The sequence below is a fragment of the Gekko japonicus genome, unplaced genomic scaffold (genome assembly GCF_001447785.1).
Source record: "Gekko japonicus isolate JY-2015 unplaced genomic scaffold, Gekko_japonicus_V1.1 scaffold664, whole genome shotgun sequence".
In the NCBI taxonomy this organism is placed as follows: domain Eukaryota; kingdom Metazoa; phylum Chordata; class Lepidosauria; order Squamata; family Gekkonidae; genus Gekko; species Gekko japonicus.
This window is the reverse complement of record NW_015166441.1, coordinates 855,810-877,078: the sequence shown is the minus strand read 5'-3', so window position 1 is coordinate 877,078 and position 21,269 is coordinate 855,810. Positions and strand designations below refer to the sequence as shown.

At 42.7% G+C, this 21,269-nt stretch overlaps 1 protein-coding gene across 1 annotated transcript in view; it reads left to right on the top strand.

Moving 5' to 3' along the window:
- Positions 1–21,269, top strand: part of ZCCHC11 (zinc finger, CCHC domain containing 11) — a 63,750-nt gene that overhangs the window by 2,806 nt on the left and 39,675 nt on the right. The window contains exons 3-12 of the mRNA XM_015411981.1: positions 2,690–2,806; positions 9,493–9,670; positions 11,045–11,133; positions 13,634–13,685; positions 13,878–13,947; positions 15,194–15,320; positions 17,012–17,131; positions 17,578–17,799; positions 17,994–18,168; positions 18,797–19,527. Of these exons, the coding sequence (XP_015267467.1) occupies positions 2,690–2,806; positions 9,493–9,670; positions 11,045–11,133; positions 13,634–13,685; positions 13,878–13,947; positions 15,194–15,320; positions 17,012–17,131; positions 17,578–17,799; positions 17,994–18,168; positions 18,797–19,527 (1,881 nt within the window). The remainder of the gene's footprint in view (positions 1–2,689; positions 2,807–9,492; positions 9,671–11,044; positions 11,134–13,633; positions 13,686–13,877; positions 13,948–15,193; positions 15,321–17,011; positions 17,132–17,577; positions 17,800–17,993; positions 18,169–18,796; positions 19,528–21,269) is intronic.

Genomic DNA, 21,269 nt, shown 5'->3' with positions numbered 1-21,269 from the left:
AATTTCTCTCCTTCCCTCCCCCTTATTAACGTGTTAGCTGAGCTCCGAGGCTTTGAATTACAGATGATTTTTAACCTTAGCACAAAAGAAGCAAAATTCCATGTGAAAGCAACCAGACACAAATATAATTTAACTATTTTCATTTCAGCTATGCAACAATGAAGATTTTAGGGCAGCTAGGTTCATTCCTTCATTTAAACTTTTTATTACCTATTCTTCAACCCAAGAGGATAAATTCTCCAAAACCCCACAAAATCTCCAAAGAACAACAAAATTCTGAAAGGAAAATTCTCCACTGTTCCTCTTAAGAGGATAAAATCCCCCCAAAACAAATTCTTAATAAATTCTAGCACACCTTACCTCAGTACTGACTCTTCTTACATCAGTGCTAACTGTCTATAGTACTAGATTACAAATTATGGCAACCTCCCTAGTTTCCAAGAGTAATATTTATTTGTTAAATTAGACTTTTAAGCTGCCCTCCCCTGAAAAAACAAGGCTCAGGGTGGCATACAGCACAATAAATCCAATATGACAATGTGACAATAAAATTAGTTGGCAACTTATCATTCAGTTGGAGCAGTCTCTCCAAAAGGAGGTAGAAGATAACCTGAAATAGAGAACAGAGAGGCCATAGGCCACTTTCCTTGCCCTACTTCTCCAAAGCTCTGCTTCTACATTTATGCACTTTTGGGGTAACCTCCCTCTCATAAGATTACAAACTTGGCCAAATATACTATGCAGCCATTTGTGGATTTTTTTCAGTTCAGGGTCACCCAAAATAAACATGAAACTTGGCAAGATCATTTTGCATGGTCATTTTGACATTAAGAGAAAATATGCAAAATTCCTTGTGGATTTCTCTTACTCTGTATGGGTCATGTCACCTTTTTTGGTTTTCCCTGTTACTCCTTAAAATACCAGGAATTCAACCTCTAAATGAGTTCTGGGTCACTTTCCCCAAGGCTCATCCAGAACATTAGGAAGTTGCCCAACTACTGTCCCTAACACACACAGTATCTTAGATCATAAGTGACACAACTGGGGAAGGCGGATTTTGAACGCGGTCCAAACATGAGACTGGTTCAAACCTGTCGAAATAGCTACTGTCAGAGAGTAGTCCTCCTTCTTGAGAACAAGGTTTAGTGAGAGCTGTCCCCTCATGCACACACAGCTCCCCCAAGTGTCTTTTAGGACCCCTTGACTGATAACATGACAAATATATACTTACTGTAGACCAGACATGTATGTGTGAACACATAGCAAGAGAATTTAAATGCATAGTGAGAGAGTAGTGTGTGACTTCTGATATTCCAAGGTATGCTTTAGGAAATAAATCCACACGGCCTGTAACATCCTTTTGAACTCATTTGACTGTTTAAAACCCTCAGCAATCTTCCTTATTTTCTTAGTTCTATAACTTGACTTGACTTACTTTAGAATTCTTAAATTATTAAATTGTCAGACCAATATTAATACAAGTGAGATTTGCTTTTGGAAGGCTGAACACTTCATATTCTTTTTAAAAATCATAACCAAATATTCCATGTTTCATCCTTGCTCTGTCTCCCTCTCCTAAACCTGCTGTATTTGAACCTCAGTTACTCTGATCTTTGATCTTCTTCAGTGTCAACAGTATCTCTGGGATCCTTGCCCAGAGTCACTTACAAACAGAACAAATTTTGGCCCTGTCACATGCAGAGCAAAGACTGTGACAAAAGCCCCAAAACTGATAGAAACCATGTCAGTATTTTTCAAATGGACAGAAAAATTTCTTTATTAGGCCTGAGATCTAAATTTTAGTTCTGTTGGTCTCTTTTGTTAGCTTTATAGAAAGACTAGGAAAAAGGCCCGTTGTGGAAATAAATACAACGGCCTCTAGAAAGAGGCTCTGGGCGGGTGCCCCGGCCTTGGACACTCAGTGTCAATTTGCTGTGGCGACCTCAGCAGGGTATAATGACACTGAGTCCACCATTTTCTCCAGAGGAACTGATCTCTGCTACCTAAAGAACAGTTGTAATTTTGAGTGATCTCCAGCCCTCACCTGGAGATTGGCAATGATGGTTCCCCAGAAGGGAATAGTTGGTTTGGAGGGTGGAGTCTATGGCTTTGTACCTGTCCAAGGTCCCACGCCTCCTGAAACCTCACCCACCTGGAGTTGGCAACCCTATCTCCTTCTGAGCCTACCTTTATTTCCCCCTCACTCTTCAGCTTTCCACCCCCCACACACCTGCAGCCTCTCCCATGCTCTGAAGCCCTGACTGCTACGTCACATTGGCTGTCATATGGGGGCCACCTCAGCAGCATATAAGGATACAGAGCCCACCATTTTCTCCACTACCATTCGGCTTTTATTTATAAGGGAGATGTGCCTTGTCTGTTCACGGCCCCAATTTCTGGATTTAAATATCCACAGATAGAGGTCATGTTGAGAATTAGATATAGATTAGCTAGAATTATGGTTACATAAGAACCAGATGAGAATGGATGGGGCTTCTAGGGAGCAGGAATACTTCGGTAATATGTAATAATATGGCTGAACTCTTTACTTCATGACATGGTAATTAGGGGAAATCTCAACCTGTAATGTTCTTCTGCAGTGCATGTGCTTACTATTATTTTCTAAAAGCCTTCATGGAAAAAAGACATAAAGTAGCTGCTAAATTTTAAATATGTTTTTTTCCCACAGAGATCTCCTGAGTACTCTAATTGTCAGTACCTATGCAAGCTCTGCTTAGTTCATATTGAAAATATCCAGGGAGCTCACAAACATATTAAAGAGAAACGCCATAAAAAGAATATCATGGTAAGTGTCTTAGACTAAGGCTTGGAGTTTCTTATCAGAAACATATTTTTGAGCACTTAACTTAATTTGTAAAATTATCATGAGTGAACTTAGGAAATTTGGCTGAAACCAAGGTAAAAACAGTCACAGGACTTTAATAATATGTCACTGTTGCTTATGCCCTCCCTCCAATGTTCCCTCTAAGCTCCACAGTGTTGTGAGCAGAAATTCTACCTCGTGAGTGGGAAAAAACAGTAGCATTAAGTTGTGAGCAAGTCTACTTGTGAGTGAGTCTACATTTGACTATCATGTACATTAGTTTTTTAGAAGATTACTTCCACAACCTTGTAAAAATCTCAGAAAAATTCTTTTAAATATATATTTTAGAATAATACATACAAAACATACAAACATGAAATATAAACTACTGGCTGTATTACAAGTCATATGTATAACTTTACTTATATATGCTTATAATATTTCATTTGGCTATCACATACATTAGTTTTTTGTACTACCATAACCTTGTAAAAAGCTCAAATGCATTCTTTTAGAACATATTTTAGGAAATATTTAAACCTTAAACATTACAAGTGGAGACAGAATTAAGTCAAATTCCATTTAAAAGGCCACCAGAATCTGGCTGGGTAGTCTTGCAGACTTTACAAAGAGACAGAGAGAGGAGAGAGGGATGGGAATGGATTTCCCTAAATGAAGCACAAAGAAAGACAAATCCACTTCCTCCATCCCCCTCCCATGGGCTGAATCCTTTGCCCCTTCCTTCACCAGCTTACAGTTGCTATGTCCCCCCTGGCTGGGGGTGGTGGTGGAGGACTGCTTTACCAGATCCAGGTTGGGAAACTCGAGGAGGTTTCAGTATGGTGCTGGGGGGGGCAGGGACCTCAGTGGGATAGAATGCCAAGTCTACCCTCCAAAGCATCCACTTTCTCCAGGGGAACTGATCTCTATAGTCTGGAGATGAGGTATTGCAGGGGATCCCCAGGTCCCACCTGGAGGCTGGCATCCCTACCCCATAATAACCACCCATGCAGTAAGTGCCATGGGTGGTTTTGGCCCTTGCTGCACAACTTTCAGCAGCTTGCTTTTTTGAAAATTCTTCAATCCAACTGAGAAACAGAGGTTTGGAGGTGGAGCATGGGGAAGACAGGAACCTCAGTGGGGTAGAATGCTGGTGTCCACCCTCCAAAGCATCCATTTTCTCCAGGGGAACTAATTGATATGGAGCTGAGCTATAATAACTTGGGGGGGGGGTTCCCTGCCCAGGTCCCACCTGGAGGCTGGCATCTCTGCTGGAAGCCTTGGATGGTGGGCTCAGGATGCACACACCCTCCCCCCCATGAAACTGCTGGAGTGAGGCTCTTGGATGGTGAGTGCAGTCCATGCACCCTCTTTGCATGGGCTGCTGCAGGACCAGGTTGCATGCTTCCCTTCTCCCCCCCACCCCCCCGAGCCTGCTGGAGGATCTTAGAATGGCGAGTGCAGGCTGGGCGCTTCTTCCCGCCTCCCCCCCATGGGCTTGTTGGGGCCATGCCACACACTCTCCTCCTCTCCCAATGAGCCTGCTGGAGGATGAGTGCAGGCTGAACCCCCATGGGCTCATCGGGGCCAAGCCGCACGCACCCCTCCTTCCCCATAGAGCCTGCTGGAGGCCCTTGGATGGTGAGCGCAGGCCACACACACCCCCTCCCCAGGATTTCTGGAGGTCTCTGCCAGCTACCGGGGCTAGGCTTCACACACATCCCTCCCCTGGCAGTCTCCCCACAGCCCAAGTTTATCAGCTACCTACCAGCTGGCTGATGCTTCAAGGTGATTGTTATGTATGCAGACCGCCACCAGGGGTCCGCGGCTACAGTCAGGAGTTTAGCTCCTCTAAACAATAGGAACCTAGGATCCTAGTTCTCCCAGCATTCACCAATAGCAACTTTGGTGGGAAATTCAAACCCTCCAACGGGAATGTGGGTGTGCTGGGTGGGTGTGTATATAGTTGGCCTTGCAGGGCCATTTTGCAGTTTCAGTGTGAAGTACAATAAACATGAGCAAATGCATGTCGTTGTCCGAGGCCTCCATGCGGCGAACCCAGTACTTTACAGTGGCGACGAGGATGGGATACTGCTGAGCCAGGCTTGGCTTGCATCCCAGCGCAGCACCGAGCATCGATGCAGCCGACGCCACTGCGCCCCACATCGTTCCCGAGCAGCACCGCGCCCCATGTCCAGGACACCGCTCTGCGCCAAAGCCATGGCCTCTGCTCAAGGAAACCTGGAGATCTTCGATCCAGCCCATCCCGAACTCTGAGACTCATGGATGGACCAACTGACCTGCCACCTCGCCTACAATGAGGTAACAGATCCAGGCAAACGACGGGCCCTTCTCCTCAGCTCCAGCGTTGTGAACACTGTTCGTCTCGCGAAGAGTCTCCTAGCACCACAGGCAATTCTCAAGTGTTCTTACGAGGAAATCATTGACACCCTGATGAGGTACCTCACGCCCCGGCCCACAACACTCGCAAGGCGAAGCATGGTGAATCAGCCACTGCTTTCATGGCAGCCCTGCACCAGCTGGCTATGGACTGTGCCTTCACCAAGGTGGAGGAGAACCTCCTAACGCAATTCCCCTGGGGCATCAGTGACATAAAGCTGCGGAGGAAGATGATCGGTACCGCCAACATCAAGATCGACGAGGCCCTCCAACTCGCCATCGCACACGAGGCCTCCCACCGTGACCGTTCCTCGTCTGCGGCTCATCTTGTGCTCCCCAACTTTGCGCCCAAGAACTCCTACAAGGAGGACATCCGTCTCGTCCGTCTACCCTCTCGCTGTAAGCCATAGGGACCCGCAGCCTCGAGTGCAGGCTGGGCGGTTCTCCCCGCCTCCCCCCCATGGGCTTGTTGATCCTCCGGGAAAACCGTCGGCCGTTCCACATGCACCAGCTGCGGAGAGGCGCATGAGTGTAAGTCATGCCGGTTCCGCAACGCTACATGTCACACATGTGGAAAACAGGGTCACCTCGCCCGCGTCTGCTGGTCCAAGGGAACCTGGCCTGCAGCCCAGCCACGACACCAGGCCCCTGCAACCTATGAGACCGCCGCAGAAACCTCCGAACTTTGCCTCCTCACCGATCGACCATTCCTACAGGTACTACGCCTCCCCAACCTGTCTACTACCCCAAAGATCTAAGTCACGGTCTGGATCGAGGGGTTCCCCTGCCCTATGGAAGTAGACTCGGGATCGGCAACGTCCATCATTTCGGTGGACATGCTGCACAGACTTTGCCCTAACAGGGGACCCCACTTACGCTCCTCGCCTTTATGTTTGGTGGACTTTCAAAGGAACCCAGTCCCGATTTGGGGCATGGGAACCTTCCGAGTGCAGTACCAGGGTTTCGAGGGATTGCTGGACTTGATTGTGGTGGAGGGGAACCTTGTTAGTCTTTTGGAGTGGGCCTGGTTTGCGCTGTTGGGCATCACGATTGGGGGGGGGTTAATAAATGTGTACAGAGGGACTTTGTGGAGGTTTGCGAGGAGTTCCCTGCCATTTTTGGGATGTTATAAAGGGCCCCCGATTTCTTTGCAATTAGACCACACCATGGCCCCTATCCGCATGCGATTTCGCACAGCTCTGCTTTCACTCCGGCCCAAATTTGATGCAGAGCTCGACCGATTAGTGGCACAGGGGGTCATAGAGCCAGTATCACACACCATCTGGGAAACGTCTATTGTTACCCCTGTTAAGCCAAATGGCGATGTCCACATCTGTGTGGACTACAAATGTACACTTAATAAGACCCTCCACGATCACTCCTACCCAGTCCCGGTTGTAAGTCATGTCCTGGCTTCTCTGGCGGGGGCTAAGAGTTTCTGCAAAGTAGACTTAGCGCAGGCCTATCAACAGTTGCCGGTTGACGAGGCCACGGCCCAGATGATAGTCACACACAGGGGAGCTTTTAAGGTAAAGAGGCTACAGTTTGGCATGAGTGTAGCCCCTGGGATTTTCCAACAATTAATGGGCTGCTTGTTAAAAGGGATCCCTGGAGTGACGCCGTTTTTTGACGACGTCCTCATTGCTGCGGCATCCCCAGCTGACTTCGCATCCCGCCTCCGCACTGTCCTGCAACGCTTTGACTCGGCTGGCCTCAAAGTGAAACGGGAGAAATGTCTCCTCGGGGTTCCCGAAGTGGACTTTCTGGGTTTCCGGGTCGACGCAGCCGGCCTCCATCCAGCTAAGGACAAGGTGTAGGCCATCGTGGAGGCCCCCGCGCCCACTTGTAAAGCAGAGCTATAGGTGTTCTTGGGACTAATTAATTTCTACCATGCCTTTCTGCCACGCAAGGCCACAGTTGCAGAGCCCCTACACTGCCCCCTGGACAAGTCGGCTCCTTGGTCCTGGGGCCCAAAGGAAGCGGCGGCATTCAGGGTGGTTAAAGCGCTTTTAATTTCTATGAGAGCCATGATTCAGTCCCTCTGTCAGATCTTTGCTACGCACGGGCTACCGGACACGTTAGTCTCTGACAATGGGGCAGCCTTCACATCAGCGGAGTTCCAGGACTTTCTCCAGAGGAATCTGGTACGGCACATCCGATCTGCACCCTTCCACCCCGCGACCAACAGCCTGGCCGAGAGGATAGTCCGTACTGCGAAGGAAGCCCTCAGCAGGATAATGGATGGGGACTGGGAATTCCAGCTAGCCCGCTTCCTCTTGACCCACAGGACGACACGTAACCCTGTCACCGGCCACAGCCCAGCAGAACTATTGATGGGTTGGCGCCCCGCGACTTTGTTAGATCGGCTACACCCGGACCGGGCACCAGATGCAAAGAGGATGATAGAGCAGTGTGAGGCTCCGAGAGGGTTCTTTCTGGAGGACCCAGTGTTCATCCAAAACTACGGAACTGGAACCCCCTGGCTATCTGGAAGAGTTATCAAAGTCACAGGCTCAGTATCTTACGAGGTATCATCAGATGACGGCAGGCTCTTAAAGAAGCACATTGACCAACTGAGGCGGCAACAGCTTCCAGAGGCAGGAGAACCACCACCGTTGGCTGCAGGGAACAGCACCTACCCACCAGAGTCCAGGGTTCAGCCCGACCCCCCGAGCATCGAGGAAGCCACTCTGAGTGAACAACTGCCAGAACCAACAGAACCTGAGACACTCCAGCCATCACAACAGGCGCCCCAGCCCCAGGTCATAGCTAGTCAACCAGAACCCATAGCCAGTGACCCAGTACCAGCCCCCCGGCGTTCCCCAGCGCAGACCCCTGCCTATTTAAAGGATTATATCACATAGGTAGGGTCGGAACTATGGGGGGAGGGGTGTTATGTATGCGGACCGCCACCAGGGGTCCGCGGCTACAGTCAGGAGCTTAGCTCCTCTAAACAATAGGAACCTAGGATCCTAGTTCCCCCACCATTCACCAATAGCAACTTTGGCGGGAAATTCAAACCCTCCAGTGGGACTGTGGGTGTGCTGGGTGGGTGTGTATATAGTTGGCCTTTTGCAGTTCCAGTGTGAAGTACAATAAACGTGTGCAAATGCATGTCATTGTCCGAGTCCTCCATGCGGCGAACCCAGTACTTTACAGTGATGTTCTCCAGGAGCAGTCAGCTGGGAAGATGCTTGGAAGAGCTGCAGAGGAAACTGCAGTGTGGTAGAAGCCAGCAAGGGGGCAGCTCCTATTTCAGGCCAGCAGGCAAGCACATGTGAGCGACCTCCAGCGCCCCCTTTGCTGGCAGGCTGGCTAAGTGGGAGGGCGAGGCATCCTAGAAGAATCTCCCTGCGTTGAGGAGGAGAAGCTGTGTGTCCACTGGAAGAAATCCCTGCGTGATTGCGCACAAACGCACGCTACAGGGAACTGTGCCTCCCTCCTATATATCTATGGTACCCAGGGCAGCTTAGAAAACAAATATATTTTTAAATTGGGTTGGGAAGGCTTTCTTCAAGAAAATTCTACATATAACTGGAGTTCTAGGCTTTGTGATTCCAGAGACGTATTCATAGACACTGCTGCTCTTGCTCCTAAATTAGAGGGGGGAAATTTATCTGTGTGACATTGGTGTATCAATAATGTCTAATTGCAGGTCTCTGGGAAGCTTTATATAATGGGTTACAAGATTGAATCTTGAAGCGCTTTTGCAGGATAGTTTTCTTGGATAGAGCAAAAGTAATGAAAAACCATCTTCTAGTATTATATTGTGAGATGACTGGAGTCTTAAAAGTCATGCATGGATTCTCAAACGTCTTTAATGCCTATCATGAGAGGCTCTGTTGCCACTTAATGTCATTTCATGAACTTCCCTCCCCTGAAAAGTTATTTCTTTATGTATTTACTTGGACATTTCTATGCTGGTTTTCTCCCAAAGGGACCCAAAGCAGCTTACAGAAAATTCCAAAGTACAATTACCATCAATTTAAACAATAGAGCTTAGATAAAGAAAGCTAACAGATAAAACAGACATCCTGGGCTAGTCTTATCTGTGAGCCATTGACCAAGAGCATGTAACTCTAGCCACTCCCAAGCTAAGTACTTGCCAACAAAGGAGAAACAAAGCCCAGATGTTATTCAGCTGCTGCTTCCACACTTAGTCCCATGGTTAGCCTTTGGCTTCTAAGGACATGATAGAATAAATAAAAATTAGATACATTTAAAACACAACAGTAATACTTCAATTTATCACTCATAATGTTCTTCAGGAAAAGCAAGAAGAGAATGAACTACGTGCTCTTCCTCCCCCTTCACCTGCACAAGTAACTGCCCTGAGTTTTACATTGATGGAGGCAGCAAAGGAACAAGGCATATCTGATAATGATTTCCAAATCCGCCAAAAAATTGTATATGAGATGGAGAAGATAATTCAGCAGTCCTTACCAGGTAACAGTAAATTCATCAGTGTTCTTTGAGGCAAATAATTTTTTTTATCCTGTTCCCTCCCCAGTACAATTGGGCTCTTCATCCAGTGCAACTTGCATGTGTTCAACTGTGCACAAAATGCAGTTTTGGAAAACTATGAGATAGGATGATTTTAGCTCATTTTCCAGCATGCCTCATCTTTTTGTGTGAGATATTAATTGAAAATATGTTTCTTTGGACTCTTTTGTCTTGGTGGATGTAAAAGGTTCAATGATCTGGTTTTATTTTGAAACATTAGTTTGACTATAATCATTCCGGAATGTGAATTCCGATCTGGTCTTCCACACTTTCATAACTGTGCCTGAGTGATTTGTTTCAAGATACCAAAAATGTATTTTTTCCTTCAATAATAAGATGTTGTGCTTAAAGATAAAGGGAGTAAGAACTTTGTCCATATTGAGGAACGTATTAACAAGCATAGCACTGATTCACTTGTCGTTTGCAGGTCCCTTCCCGTTCAGGGCTACAACTGACAAGAATCCAGGATGTATTTTACGTTGTTTCTTTATACAATAATACAAGAAAGTTGCTTGCAGCATTTTGTTTATGGAAAAGCAGCTGTTTGTGAATAAAATCACTGTCATTCTAATTTCATTGTATATTGTGTACCCTGTTTCTTGTCATGACACTGGCAAATAGTGATGCTTAAGAGTACTGGTAGGAAAAAACACAAACTTAGTAGAATGATAAAATTTATCTGGCAAATGCTGAAAGTCAGTCATTTTCAGTCTTGTTATTAATACTTCTCTACTTTATATATAACAAATATCTTTCATGGATTTTACTTTGAAGTAGGAATTTTAAAGTTCTTTATTATGTGTTTTTCAAGGTATGTTGTCCTATAGTGGGTACTCGTTAAATGGACAATTGTGCATTCATCATACATGACTGTAATCCTAGGGTGCATGTGTTGTTGCTTGGAGTTCATGAATACAACTGAAATGTATTTTCTTGGGAGTAATCTCAAGAACATACAATGGCCCTATATCAAAAGCTATCACCATCCTACATGGTAATTACATCATGAAGGAACAAAGTACAGTAGGGCTTGTACCCTTGTCAGTTGTATATCAGAAATGGTCTGCAATGCTGGAGAATCATTTTTATATAGTTATATATTTTTCACTAACACATTGTTCACATCTTAATTTCTACTTTTTTAAAACCTTAAAATACCTTCTAACTGGAAGGTAAAATAATACAATTTGATGTATTCCAAAATTAGAATTTATTTCCTAGTACATTGACTTTTAAGACTGCAGTCATAGTAGCATCAGTTTTGAAAATGGTAATGAAAGCTGCATGTTAAGTTACAGAACCTTTTCTTTATTTCAGAGTGCTCATTGAGGATGTATGGGTCTTGTCTAACTAGATTTGCTTTTAAGACGAGTGATGTAAATATTGATATAAAATTTCCTTCCAAGGTAAGTAAAAAAAAGTAATATAAACTAATTACAAATCCTTTGTGTCTGGTGTCTCAGATTTCCCACTAGGTTTCTGTAACAGAAACAGTGTTCTTGACCTAGGAATACATTAAGCAAGGTCCACTAGAAGTGTTATTATGGTATAAAAAAAAGTTGACCAGCTGTGATATTTAGCTTCATCTCTAATTTCTAGAACTTGGGGGTAAACATTCAAAACTCCATCCTAATTCCAGTACACTTTCTTAAATCATAACATTTTAAATATTTGGAACATCAATTCCTTTTTTAAAAAGAATTTACATTGTACATAGCTGGAATATGGCTTTCTCATGGCCTAACTACATATTATACTATTTCCAGGATTGTCCCAGGTCCTGTCAAACCAGTCCTGTTTGAAACTTAAATCTCAGGTGCATTGGAGTCTAGTTTGGATTGGAAATGTGAGAAGAGGGAACTTAAGCCTCCTTGCACCATTTTCCCAACATGAAATGTCCCTGGATAGCCATGGCATTTCTGGTTGAAAACACTGCTTAAGCTCCCTTTGTCCACAGTATCAATCCAAATCAGGCCCCATGCACCTGAGAATTAAGTTTCAGCAAGGAGTTCTGAATGCACTTCTGCTTGGACAAGACCTAGACAGACCCAGGAACACCGTAATATATTATTAGGTCCTGTTAACAGGACCAAAACACACACACACACACAAGGTTGCATAATTACTTGAAGGTAAACTCTAGTGAAAATTGAAACTAATTGGGACTTACTACTGAGTAAACATCCTTTTGGTTGGGGTGTTCATTCAATAAGAGTGTGAAATAACAGTGGTAAGGGAAGAGGACAATCCCAAGAAAGCAGTTGGAACAGGACTTGCAGGTCTGCCAAAGTCCAGAAGAGGTTTTATGGAACAAAGAAGACTTCTGAGTGACAGTTTGTCTAATAATTATAGGCTCTATCCACTTTTTCTGAATGACTCTAGCCAGATCTAGTTTGGATATAGGCATGCACTTAAGAAGTCATAGGTTAGTTTTCTTAGATCATTAATCAGTTAACTTTCTTAGATCATTAATCTCCTGGCAACAGGTATACCTCAGCATTTTAAATTCATTTTAGTATAGCACACAAGTAAACTCTAGTGTTAGAGAATCTTTGCATCAATCTTATGTTTTTATTACAACATAATTATTTACACTTCTAACATTGGGTGACTTGAAAGAATATAATACTATCTGTTGATTTTATATAGATTGTTAAAGGAGAGCAGTTATTTGAGCCCAGTCTTTCTTACCAAAGATAGACAGGTTTCACAAGGTAAGGAGCCCCTCTGTAGAAGGAGCTGGTGATCAGTTTAGACTCCCATATTTACAGGTTTTCAGAATCACCTTCTAACAATAGCTAGGGCTCATGTTGTTAGGTAACTAATTTCTTCTAAATTTACACACCATATAAAGTTATCTGTGCTTATGCAGCTTCTAAAATTATATAGAAAGCAGTGATAGTTCTTTCTTTTAATCATAACCAAGAATATCTCTTCTGTATTTAGCTGAACATTTCCTGTTTCTGAGATGCTTCTCCCACCTGGGAGGGCGGGGTACAAATGTGATTAATAAATAAATATAAATAAATTTAGTCAAGACCAGCAACTGCTCCCCTATATTTCTGGCTATATCCATGATGCAATGCTTGTGTGTTGTTTTTATGCCCCTTCCTTGTCTTCAGTGGCTTGTTTTAATATTAATAATTCTTATGTTGTTATTTTTATTATTTTGTAGTATTCTGAACTATCTCAGCCAGGTCACTGGAGAGGCAGCATATAAAAATCTCTAAATAAACAAATAAGCTATCTGCAATTTGTACGCCATGCTTACCACACCTGATGCAAGGGAAGAAAACCACAGGGTGTGGGGTACAGCCCTATCATGTCTTATTCTGGGTATTTCTGGAAGGGGCCAGGTTAACAGGCACCAAGTAGCTGCCCCCTAATCCAGCAATCTGGGTGCAGCTGCAGGACACAAGAATTTATCTTGCCTGTCTACCTAGCCCATTCCAGCTCCTTTAAAGTCTCGAGATAAGACATGGTAAGGTGCAGACACGTCAATAATGGCTGCAGGACCCCTTCTGCCATGGGATAAGCTGTACCCAAGCCAGACTGCAGTGAGTCCATATGAGGGCACCAAGCAGGTGTGCTCAGGCTGACCCCAGTTGGATACCGTGAATGTATGGGCCTCTCATTTCAGTACCATAGTTGTCTTTGCAGGTACATGCCCAGTACAGCTGTGCCATAGTGTGCTGGGGCTTCATGTGTTCATACATCTGGGAAATTGGCTTCAGGTTCCAGAAGCAAATAACTTGGGGCCTGTTTGCACATGTAGAGGCCCTGTAGCCTGCCTTTTACACAAGCAAACAGAGGCCTGGATTGTACCCTATGACTTTTAAAAATATGATTGTCATGTTAATTTTCACAGTTCAAAATGAGAGTAAGATATCTTTGTTATTATTTTAGATGAGTTATCCAGATGTTTTGATACAGGTGCTTGATATTTTAAAAAACAGCGGTAAGTTTATTCTTTATTTTTACTCACTTTCTTCATTGTTTGATGTTGGCAGTAGAAAGGAGAGCTGATAGATGGCATAATACAATTCTAACCTATTATATTACCCAGATAAATTTAAATGTCAAAAAATTGAGAGATCTGTAGAAGGCTCTTCTATTTCCTGATATACTCTTCTTTTTTGCCCTCCTCCAGCTTCTTACTCTGATGTGGAATCAGATTTCCATGCCAAAGTTCCTGTTGTTTTTTGTAAAGATGTTAAAAGGTTTGTGTAATTTGTGTTATTTGATTGTGTTAAATGAACTTAGCTTAAACGAACTAAATTTAAATTTAGTATTTTATAATCATTTGTGAATTGCAGAATGCAGTTCTTTGAGGAAAAAGCTCTAAAGCAAGGCCTCAGATGGTGAAGGAGTAAATGTTGTCACAAATGCCTTACAATCGGCAAAAGGCATAGCGTGGCCAAAGTGAAGCAATGTTAAATCCCATTTGTTTCAGTGGGAGAAATTTAAGCATATTCTTAATCATTCAGTGAAATCACTACAACTTAAAAGTGCTCAATATTTTGGCTGGATTGTGCCCAAGTAAAAAAAACACACCAGGTTATGGTGGTATCCACATGGAAACAGGCTTGTGTGGTTTACCTGTTGCTGGTGTGACTGCTGATACAGTTAAGTGGTAGCAGGGTCTCCACATGGCAGGATTTCCTGCAATTTCCCTGCCCCAGCAAACACCATCTCCACTCCCCCCCCCCCCCCCCGTGGGGCTTTTTCAGTGTTTTTTTTTAAATCAGCTATTTTATATTGTTATATTGACATACCATTTCAGTTCAGTTTAATTTATTGTAGTTAGCCATTGACTGTTACAAGGTTACAAAACTCTTGGCAATAAAAATACAGATTATGAACAAGCTATAGGCTAATATCAGTATATACAGAAATACTGAAAATCAGTAGCAAAATGTGTCTAATTTAATACAATAACCTAACAATGCCCCTTGCTGTTGCCACCTTGGACATACCATTATATCAGTAAGTGCAACAAGTTCTCCGAATTCTCAGCTTTCATTTTTTAAAAAGTGTCTAACCCTTTCCCTTGCAATGATATGTCTTTTCCCTCAAGGGCTAGAGACTTTAAAAAAAAAGAAAGAAAGAAAGCTAGGAATTTACAGGACTTGTTCACTTATTGTTATAATGATATATTAGTATAATAATATGAAATCATTGATTTTTTTTTTTAAAGGCCTCCTGATGTATATAGTTCTGTGTGTGTGGAAAAAATCCACTTCCCAGTAGCACTGAATCTGGGCAGACAACCTGTGTGGAAGTGGACTCAGTATCTGGGGTGAAGGGAATCTAATGTGAAAAGAAATCATATAGGCAAACCATAAAAAACAAAGAAGGCTACTTTTATATGGCAAGAATTGTGTGTTTTGGTTTGTTAGTAAATTTTATTCACTAGTGTACAATCATATGATTTATAACTTTTCTTACAATTTCTTTCAATGTCAGTGGTTTAACTTGTAAAGTAAGTGCTGGAAATGATGTGGCCTGCCTTACAACTGACCTGCTGGCTGCACTCGGCAAACTAGAGCCAGTCCTTGTTCCTTTGGTGTTGGCTTTTCGCTACTGGGCTAGAGTAAGTTTATGAAATAGATGCATTTGTTTGTTGCATGTGTACTTAATATGTAAATATAATTAAAAGTATTGCACTTAGGTGACTGGTCATAGTATTGGCAGTATAGTGTGCATATATATATCTATGTATAGCTATATAGATATATATAGATATATATCTGTTACAGTTATGCATTTGTCTTATTGGATCAGATAACATCCAGATGGCTGACTATAGAGCTGCTGCTGCAAGTGAAGCATGTGCCTGTGTGTTGAGGCTTCTGTGCCTCCTTTTCCCATTGAATATACTTGCACCAACTGAACAAATACTCCAGATAGAGGACATTTCATAGCAGTCCTCAGTACAGTTTAAGGACCTTCATTTGTAAGTCAATATCAGAAAAGGTTCACTGTATGTTCTGAAACACTTGTGCACACAAGCATTTTTCTTAATGAAATTATTTTGAGTTTAAATCTACTCATACAACAAACAGGTTAGTATAGAAAAAAGAAAATTACTGTACTAAAGTCACAAAAGAGGACCTAGAGCAGTGGTTCTTAACTCAGTACTACCCACCAAGGACTCAGCATTGTAACTGAATGCCTTCCAAGCCACAAGTAAAAATATAGAACATAAATACAGAACTCTTGAAAAAGCAACTTTATCTATGTAGATACATACATTCAGTAAGAGCCTTGTTGCCTAATGGTCATCAGACAGCTCCTTACTGTTAGGTTTAATTTCCGTTTGCTGTGTGTCACTTTTTAAAAGCCTGTGGTAGAAATCTGGGATTTTAGTCCCAGAGTGGGAACAGCAGAATAAAACAACTTTCCTCTGCTGGCTGTCAGAAGGCATTGCAAAGAGGAAGAAGGAACCGCCTAAAATCCTCAGTACCCAGTATTTTCTTCCCAAAATTCTGAATGTTGCCCAAGATTTGTAGATTGCCCCCTTTAAGAATCTCTGAACTAAAGATTCCCAAGCAGCCATAAGAATGGACAGAAGGAAGGGATAAATACGGAAAAATGAAACCCCTTGATTCATTCTTTCATCACTTGTCCCTTTAGTCTGCAGTGTTAAACATTTTAACTACAAAATATTTTTTCTTAGCCACTGACCCTGCACTAGAGGCTGGGGCTTGATGTTGCTGGCATGTGGCCAGGCAGTAGTGCAGGTCAGGGCTTGGCTTGGACCAGGCCACCAGCAGTACTGGCTTAGAAGGCATCAGGTGTATGTCACCCTCAATACCTCACATACTGCTGGTGATTGGGAGTGATCTGAGCCCTCAGGAATGAAAGGGGCTTCAGGGTAAAGGATGGAATGTGACAGGTCTGCCCTCTCTTTTAGTTTTATTGGCACTGAGAGGAGGAAGAGGGGTGCTGAGTCAGTCAGCTCAGAAGTTTAAGCCTCACAACCCACCTTCTAGAAAGCCATAACCTATTTTTATGTTGTGACTCCCAGTTTGAGAACCATTGATCATCACTGTTCCACTTGTTATACTCTTTTTTTCCCTAGTGCTCTGTATCAGGTTGACTTGTAGTCATTGGTGACTTCGTTATTCAGATACTTTCAGATTATACAGGCCTTTGTTCTGTGACTGAAAAATGTTGGCTAAAGTGAAAGGTTATAATTTCTGCATGTTTCTTCTTGTTTCTTTCTTTTTTTAAAATAGAACTTCATTGCAGTTTTTTGACCTGTCTTCTTCCTCTTTATAGTTGTGCCATATTGATTGTCAGGCTGAAGGTGGAATCCCCTCATATTCCTTTGCCTTAATGGTGATATTTTTCCTTCAACAAAGAGAACCACGTATATTACCATCATATTTAGGCAATTGGGTAAGTTAAAAATATATAAAGCTCTGGATCCAAACAGCTGTAAGTTAGTTCAGGTAGAGCCAAGAAAGGCTTAGATGTGTTTCTTGAACAGTAGCTTTCCATGACACACAGCAAATCTCTTTGGAAACTAAGGGCAGATTCATAAGCTGTTTATGGCATGGTGGTTTTACATTCAAAGGAGAAAGTCCATTCATCTTAGCAATGTCGGAAATAGCTCTTTGGGTATTGGCCATTCTTGTTATTAAAATGTTATTGACATCTAACAGTTTTATAGTCCTGGAGAATTCCATCAATATCCAGACAAATGGTTTATACATAATAGCAGTGCTACTTAATCATGGAGTTTATGTCTAAGAACAGTTTTTTATTTAAAATGAATACCCCACTGAGCCAGTGTTTGTTTCTCGCGCATGAACTGGTTCTCTGGATGCCTTGTTTGGATTTAGATTGAAGGCTTCGATTCTAAGAAGGCTGATGATTACCAGCTAAAGGGCATTGAAGATGAAAAGTTTGTGGTGTGGGAATACAAACCATCACATAATGGAGCAGGGAAAAATGGAACAGGTTTGGAAGGCAAAGCTAAAGGTGACCAGCAAAAAGGTGGTAACAAGAAAGCAGCAACTGTAGAAACAGTCACCCAGAGTCAGCCAAAGGAGAAAAATGGCAAGGTACGTAATTTTCTTTGAATGTAGATTGACCGAACTGATGTAGGATTTTAACAAGTTCCTTACAAGAATCCCTGGGTTCATATAGAGCCTCTGAATGTAAATTTATCTTTTCTATTTAGCATTCTTCTTGGAATTGTAAATTTTTAAGATCAAAGAACCAGAAATTTAAGTTTTCCTTTTTCTTCTTCTTTCAGTCTTCATTAGCTTTGGAAACACCACACCAGATATCTCTAGGACAACTGTGGTTAGAATTATTGAAGTTTTATACACTGGAATTTGCTTTGGAAGAATATGTTATCAGCATACGGGTACAAGAACTTTTAACCAGAGAGAACAAAAATTGGCCTAAAAGGCGAATAGCCATTGAAGGTGGGGTGTACGACACTTAAAATAGAATTAGGGAACTCTTATATTTGCCTTACTTGCCTAACTTTGTGTAAATAAAGTGTCTTATATTGTATTAGAAATTTAGAAATTATGGAGGAGATTGTATGTTTCAGCCTTGCAAGTAATGTTCATGTGCCCATGACGATTTGAAAGTATTAACAAGTTTATTTTTAACATTTCTTTAGTAGAATATATCATATTGCTAGATAATCATGGCTCAAGCAGCTGGTTTCACATTTTAAGCAATGGCTTATTATCAAAGCGAGAAATGTACTTTTACATTTTCTTATTACTGTTTTTCCCAAAAGGATGTTGTGGGAATAGCATTGTGGTTTGACTGAATTAATATCCTGTTAAAATCAGGTACTGCAGTATTTCCTTGTCTCTAACAGTCCGAACAAACAGCAGATAAAGTAAGGAGATACTGACTGGTTTGGGAAGCATAGCCCTGCTCTTTGTGTCTTTATTCTATGTTATTATTCAACCTTGTAATAAGAATAATCATACTCAAGGGAAGATGCTTTCTTGCATAACAATTTGTATTATTTGAAATACAATATGTTAATATTGTGCTTAGTCCTAACTAAGAACTAATTGGTCTTTTTTCTAGATCCTTTTGCACTAAAAAGAAATGTTGCACGGAGCCTGAATAGCCAGATGGTGTTTGAGTACATCCTGGAGAGGTTCAGGACAGCATATAAGTATTTTGCATGTCCACAGAATAAGGATGGAATTAAGTCCAAACCTGATACCAAGAAAAAAGAAAAGGGAAACATTGGTAGCAAAAAAACTGGAGAACTTGTAACCAATTGTTGCCTTCAGCAGCAGGCAAACATTGCGGAGAAACAGAACACAGATAATGGGTGCATTGTACAAGCATGTGAGTTTAATGAATGTAGTGAAATGGAACCTACGTCCAGGAGACGTACTTCCAACAAATTGGATAGTTTGCTGGTAAAGAAACCTGAAGTTTTAAATACAAAATCTGAAGACCAAGAAGAAACTGTATCCCTTATAACTAGTGAATGCTGTGAATTAGAACAAAAATCACTCAACACAAAAGATGATAAAGAGCCTTCAGTTGAAGAGGAGCTAAGCCACCATTGCATTTTTAGTGAACATGTGTCCCAAGACACAGATTCTTTTGATGAACTATCTGACACTAAAAGTAGACAGAATTCAGAAATGGAACATTCACAAAAGAATATGTGCTCAGGCACTACCGCATCAACTACCTCGCACAACTACCAAGCAGCAGGAGAAGTTCAAAATACTAAAGATGACGTTTCCACAGAAGATATGCATTATGTATTTGATAAAGTTATTCTGACTTCTGGAAAGGTAATTTATGCACAAAACCTTATTGTATGATTCTTGTTACAGAAGTTCAGGTACTATATGTTTTTGTCATTCAGCTGGTAGGATAGCTGGAAAGATAACTTCTTTGATCAAAAGGCAAGTCTAGCAAACTTGACATCTTAACATAAAGGAGATCCTTCCCAGTTTTATTTTATTTGCTTCATGTATAGTCCACTTTTTGCCCTGAGAAATGCTGTGCCTTCAATCAGAGAGCAGGCTTGTATAGCTCCTAAGCTTTCTGTTAGAAGCACAGCCAGTCTCAGTCTGTCCTTCTCCTTTCTAAGATAGTCTGTGTACTTCAGCTAGGGGTGACCACTCCAACGGACTTTCACAGCTATTATTTGGCACTTTTATCTTTGGCCATAACACATCTTATTGATTCTAATACTTCCAGACTTTTGTGTCTCCTGCTCAAACCCTGAGCTTTCATTATAAATGTAGATGATTGTGTCCCTATAATTGCTTTTGTTCTGTCTTCACTGTCTCCTCATCCTGCCTCCTCATCCTCTTCTCTAGGGATCCATAAGTTCTCAGGGCTTCCCCATCTCTCTGGTCCTCCCCTGCCCACACACCTTAACTGACTCTCAGCTGCTCTCTACATTCTGTGTCAGCTAGAGGATTCTTAGTCCTCATGCTCCAGTGGCTCTTATCTTTTGTTTAATTACAAAGCCATATTTTTGTACATATAGAGAGTTAATGAACTGCATCAAAATCCCTACCTAGTCTGGTTTTGCTGTTTTCACTATTAGTATCAGCCACTCACTTTACTAGTAAGTAAATAGTAAGTAATGAGAATGATAGGTGCTGCGGTGGCTCAAGTGGTTAAGACGCTGAACTGCAGGCTGTGGAAGGTCAGTAGTTCAGCAGTTCAAGACCCGGGTTGCCGCATGACGGAGTGAGCTCCCGTCTCTGGCCCCAGCTCCTGCCAACCTAGCAGTTCGAAAGCAAGAAATTGCAAGTAGATAAATAGGTACCACTTCGGTGGGAAGGTAACAGCGTTCCGTGCGCCTTGGTGTTTAGTCATGCCGGCCACATGACCACGGAAACGTCTTCGGACAGCGCTGGCTCTTCGGCTTTGAAACGGAGATGAGCACCGCAACCCTAGAGTCGGATTCGACTGGCTTTCGAGCAAGGGAACCTTTACCTTTACCTTTTAATGAGAATGATAGCTTAGTAATTAAGGCATAAGTATAAATTTGAGTGAAGCTCAGATGCTGTTTTCTGTGAAATTATTGTTCAGTAAAGAACAACAACTCAGCTTGTATAAATTATGCATAATCAAATCTCTCCATGGATGTTCCTCATTCTCCTCCTCACCTTTTCTGTGCATCTTGTGTGCTTTGGATTTGTATCACTTGAGTTGAAGTTTGTCATGGCAGGAGATACAGGGTTAATTACAGCTCCAAGTGGAGACTGCATTGGTTACATACAGTATACAGCAGGCCTCGGATCGGGCCGGAGTGCACCGGTACGTCGCTCCGGGAGAGAGGCAGGGGGGGCGGTCACATGGCGAAGCCCCGCCCCTTTTTCCAGCCGCCCTCTGCTTCCAGCCTCATTCTTTTCCAGAACAAGGAAGAAGCAGGAGGGTAAGTCGGCTCCCCCCCATCTTTTCCTGGCCGAGGCTGCTCTAGCAGCCTCTGTTAGGCCTCCAGGGCCAACCCAGACCTTCCCAGAGGTGCGCGAAGCCACACACCCCAGGAAAAATCTCCCCCCCCCCGCCTGGC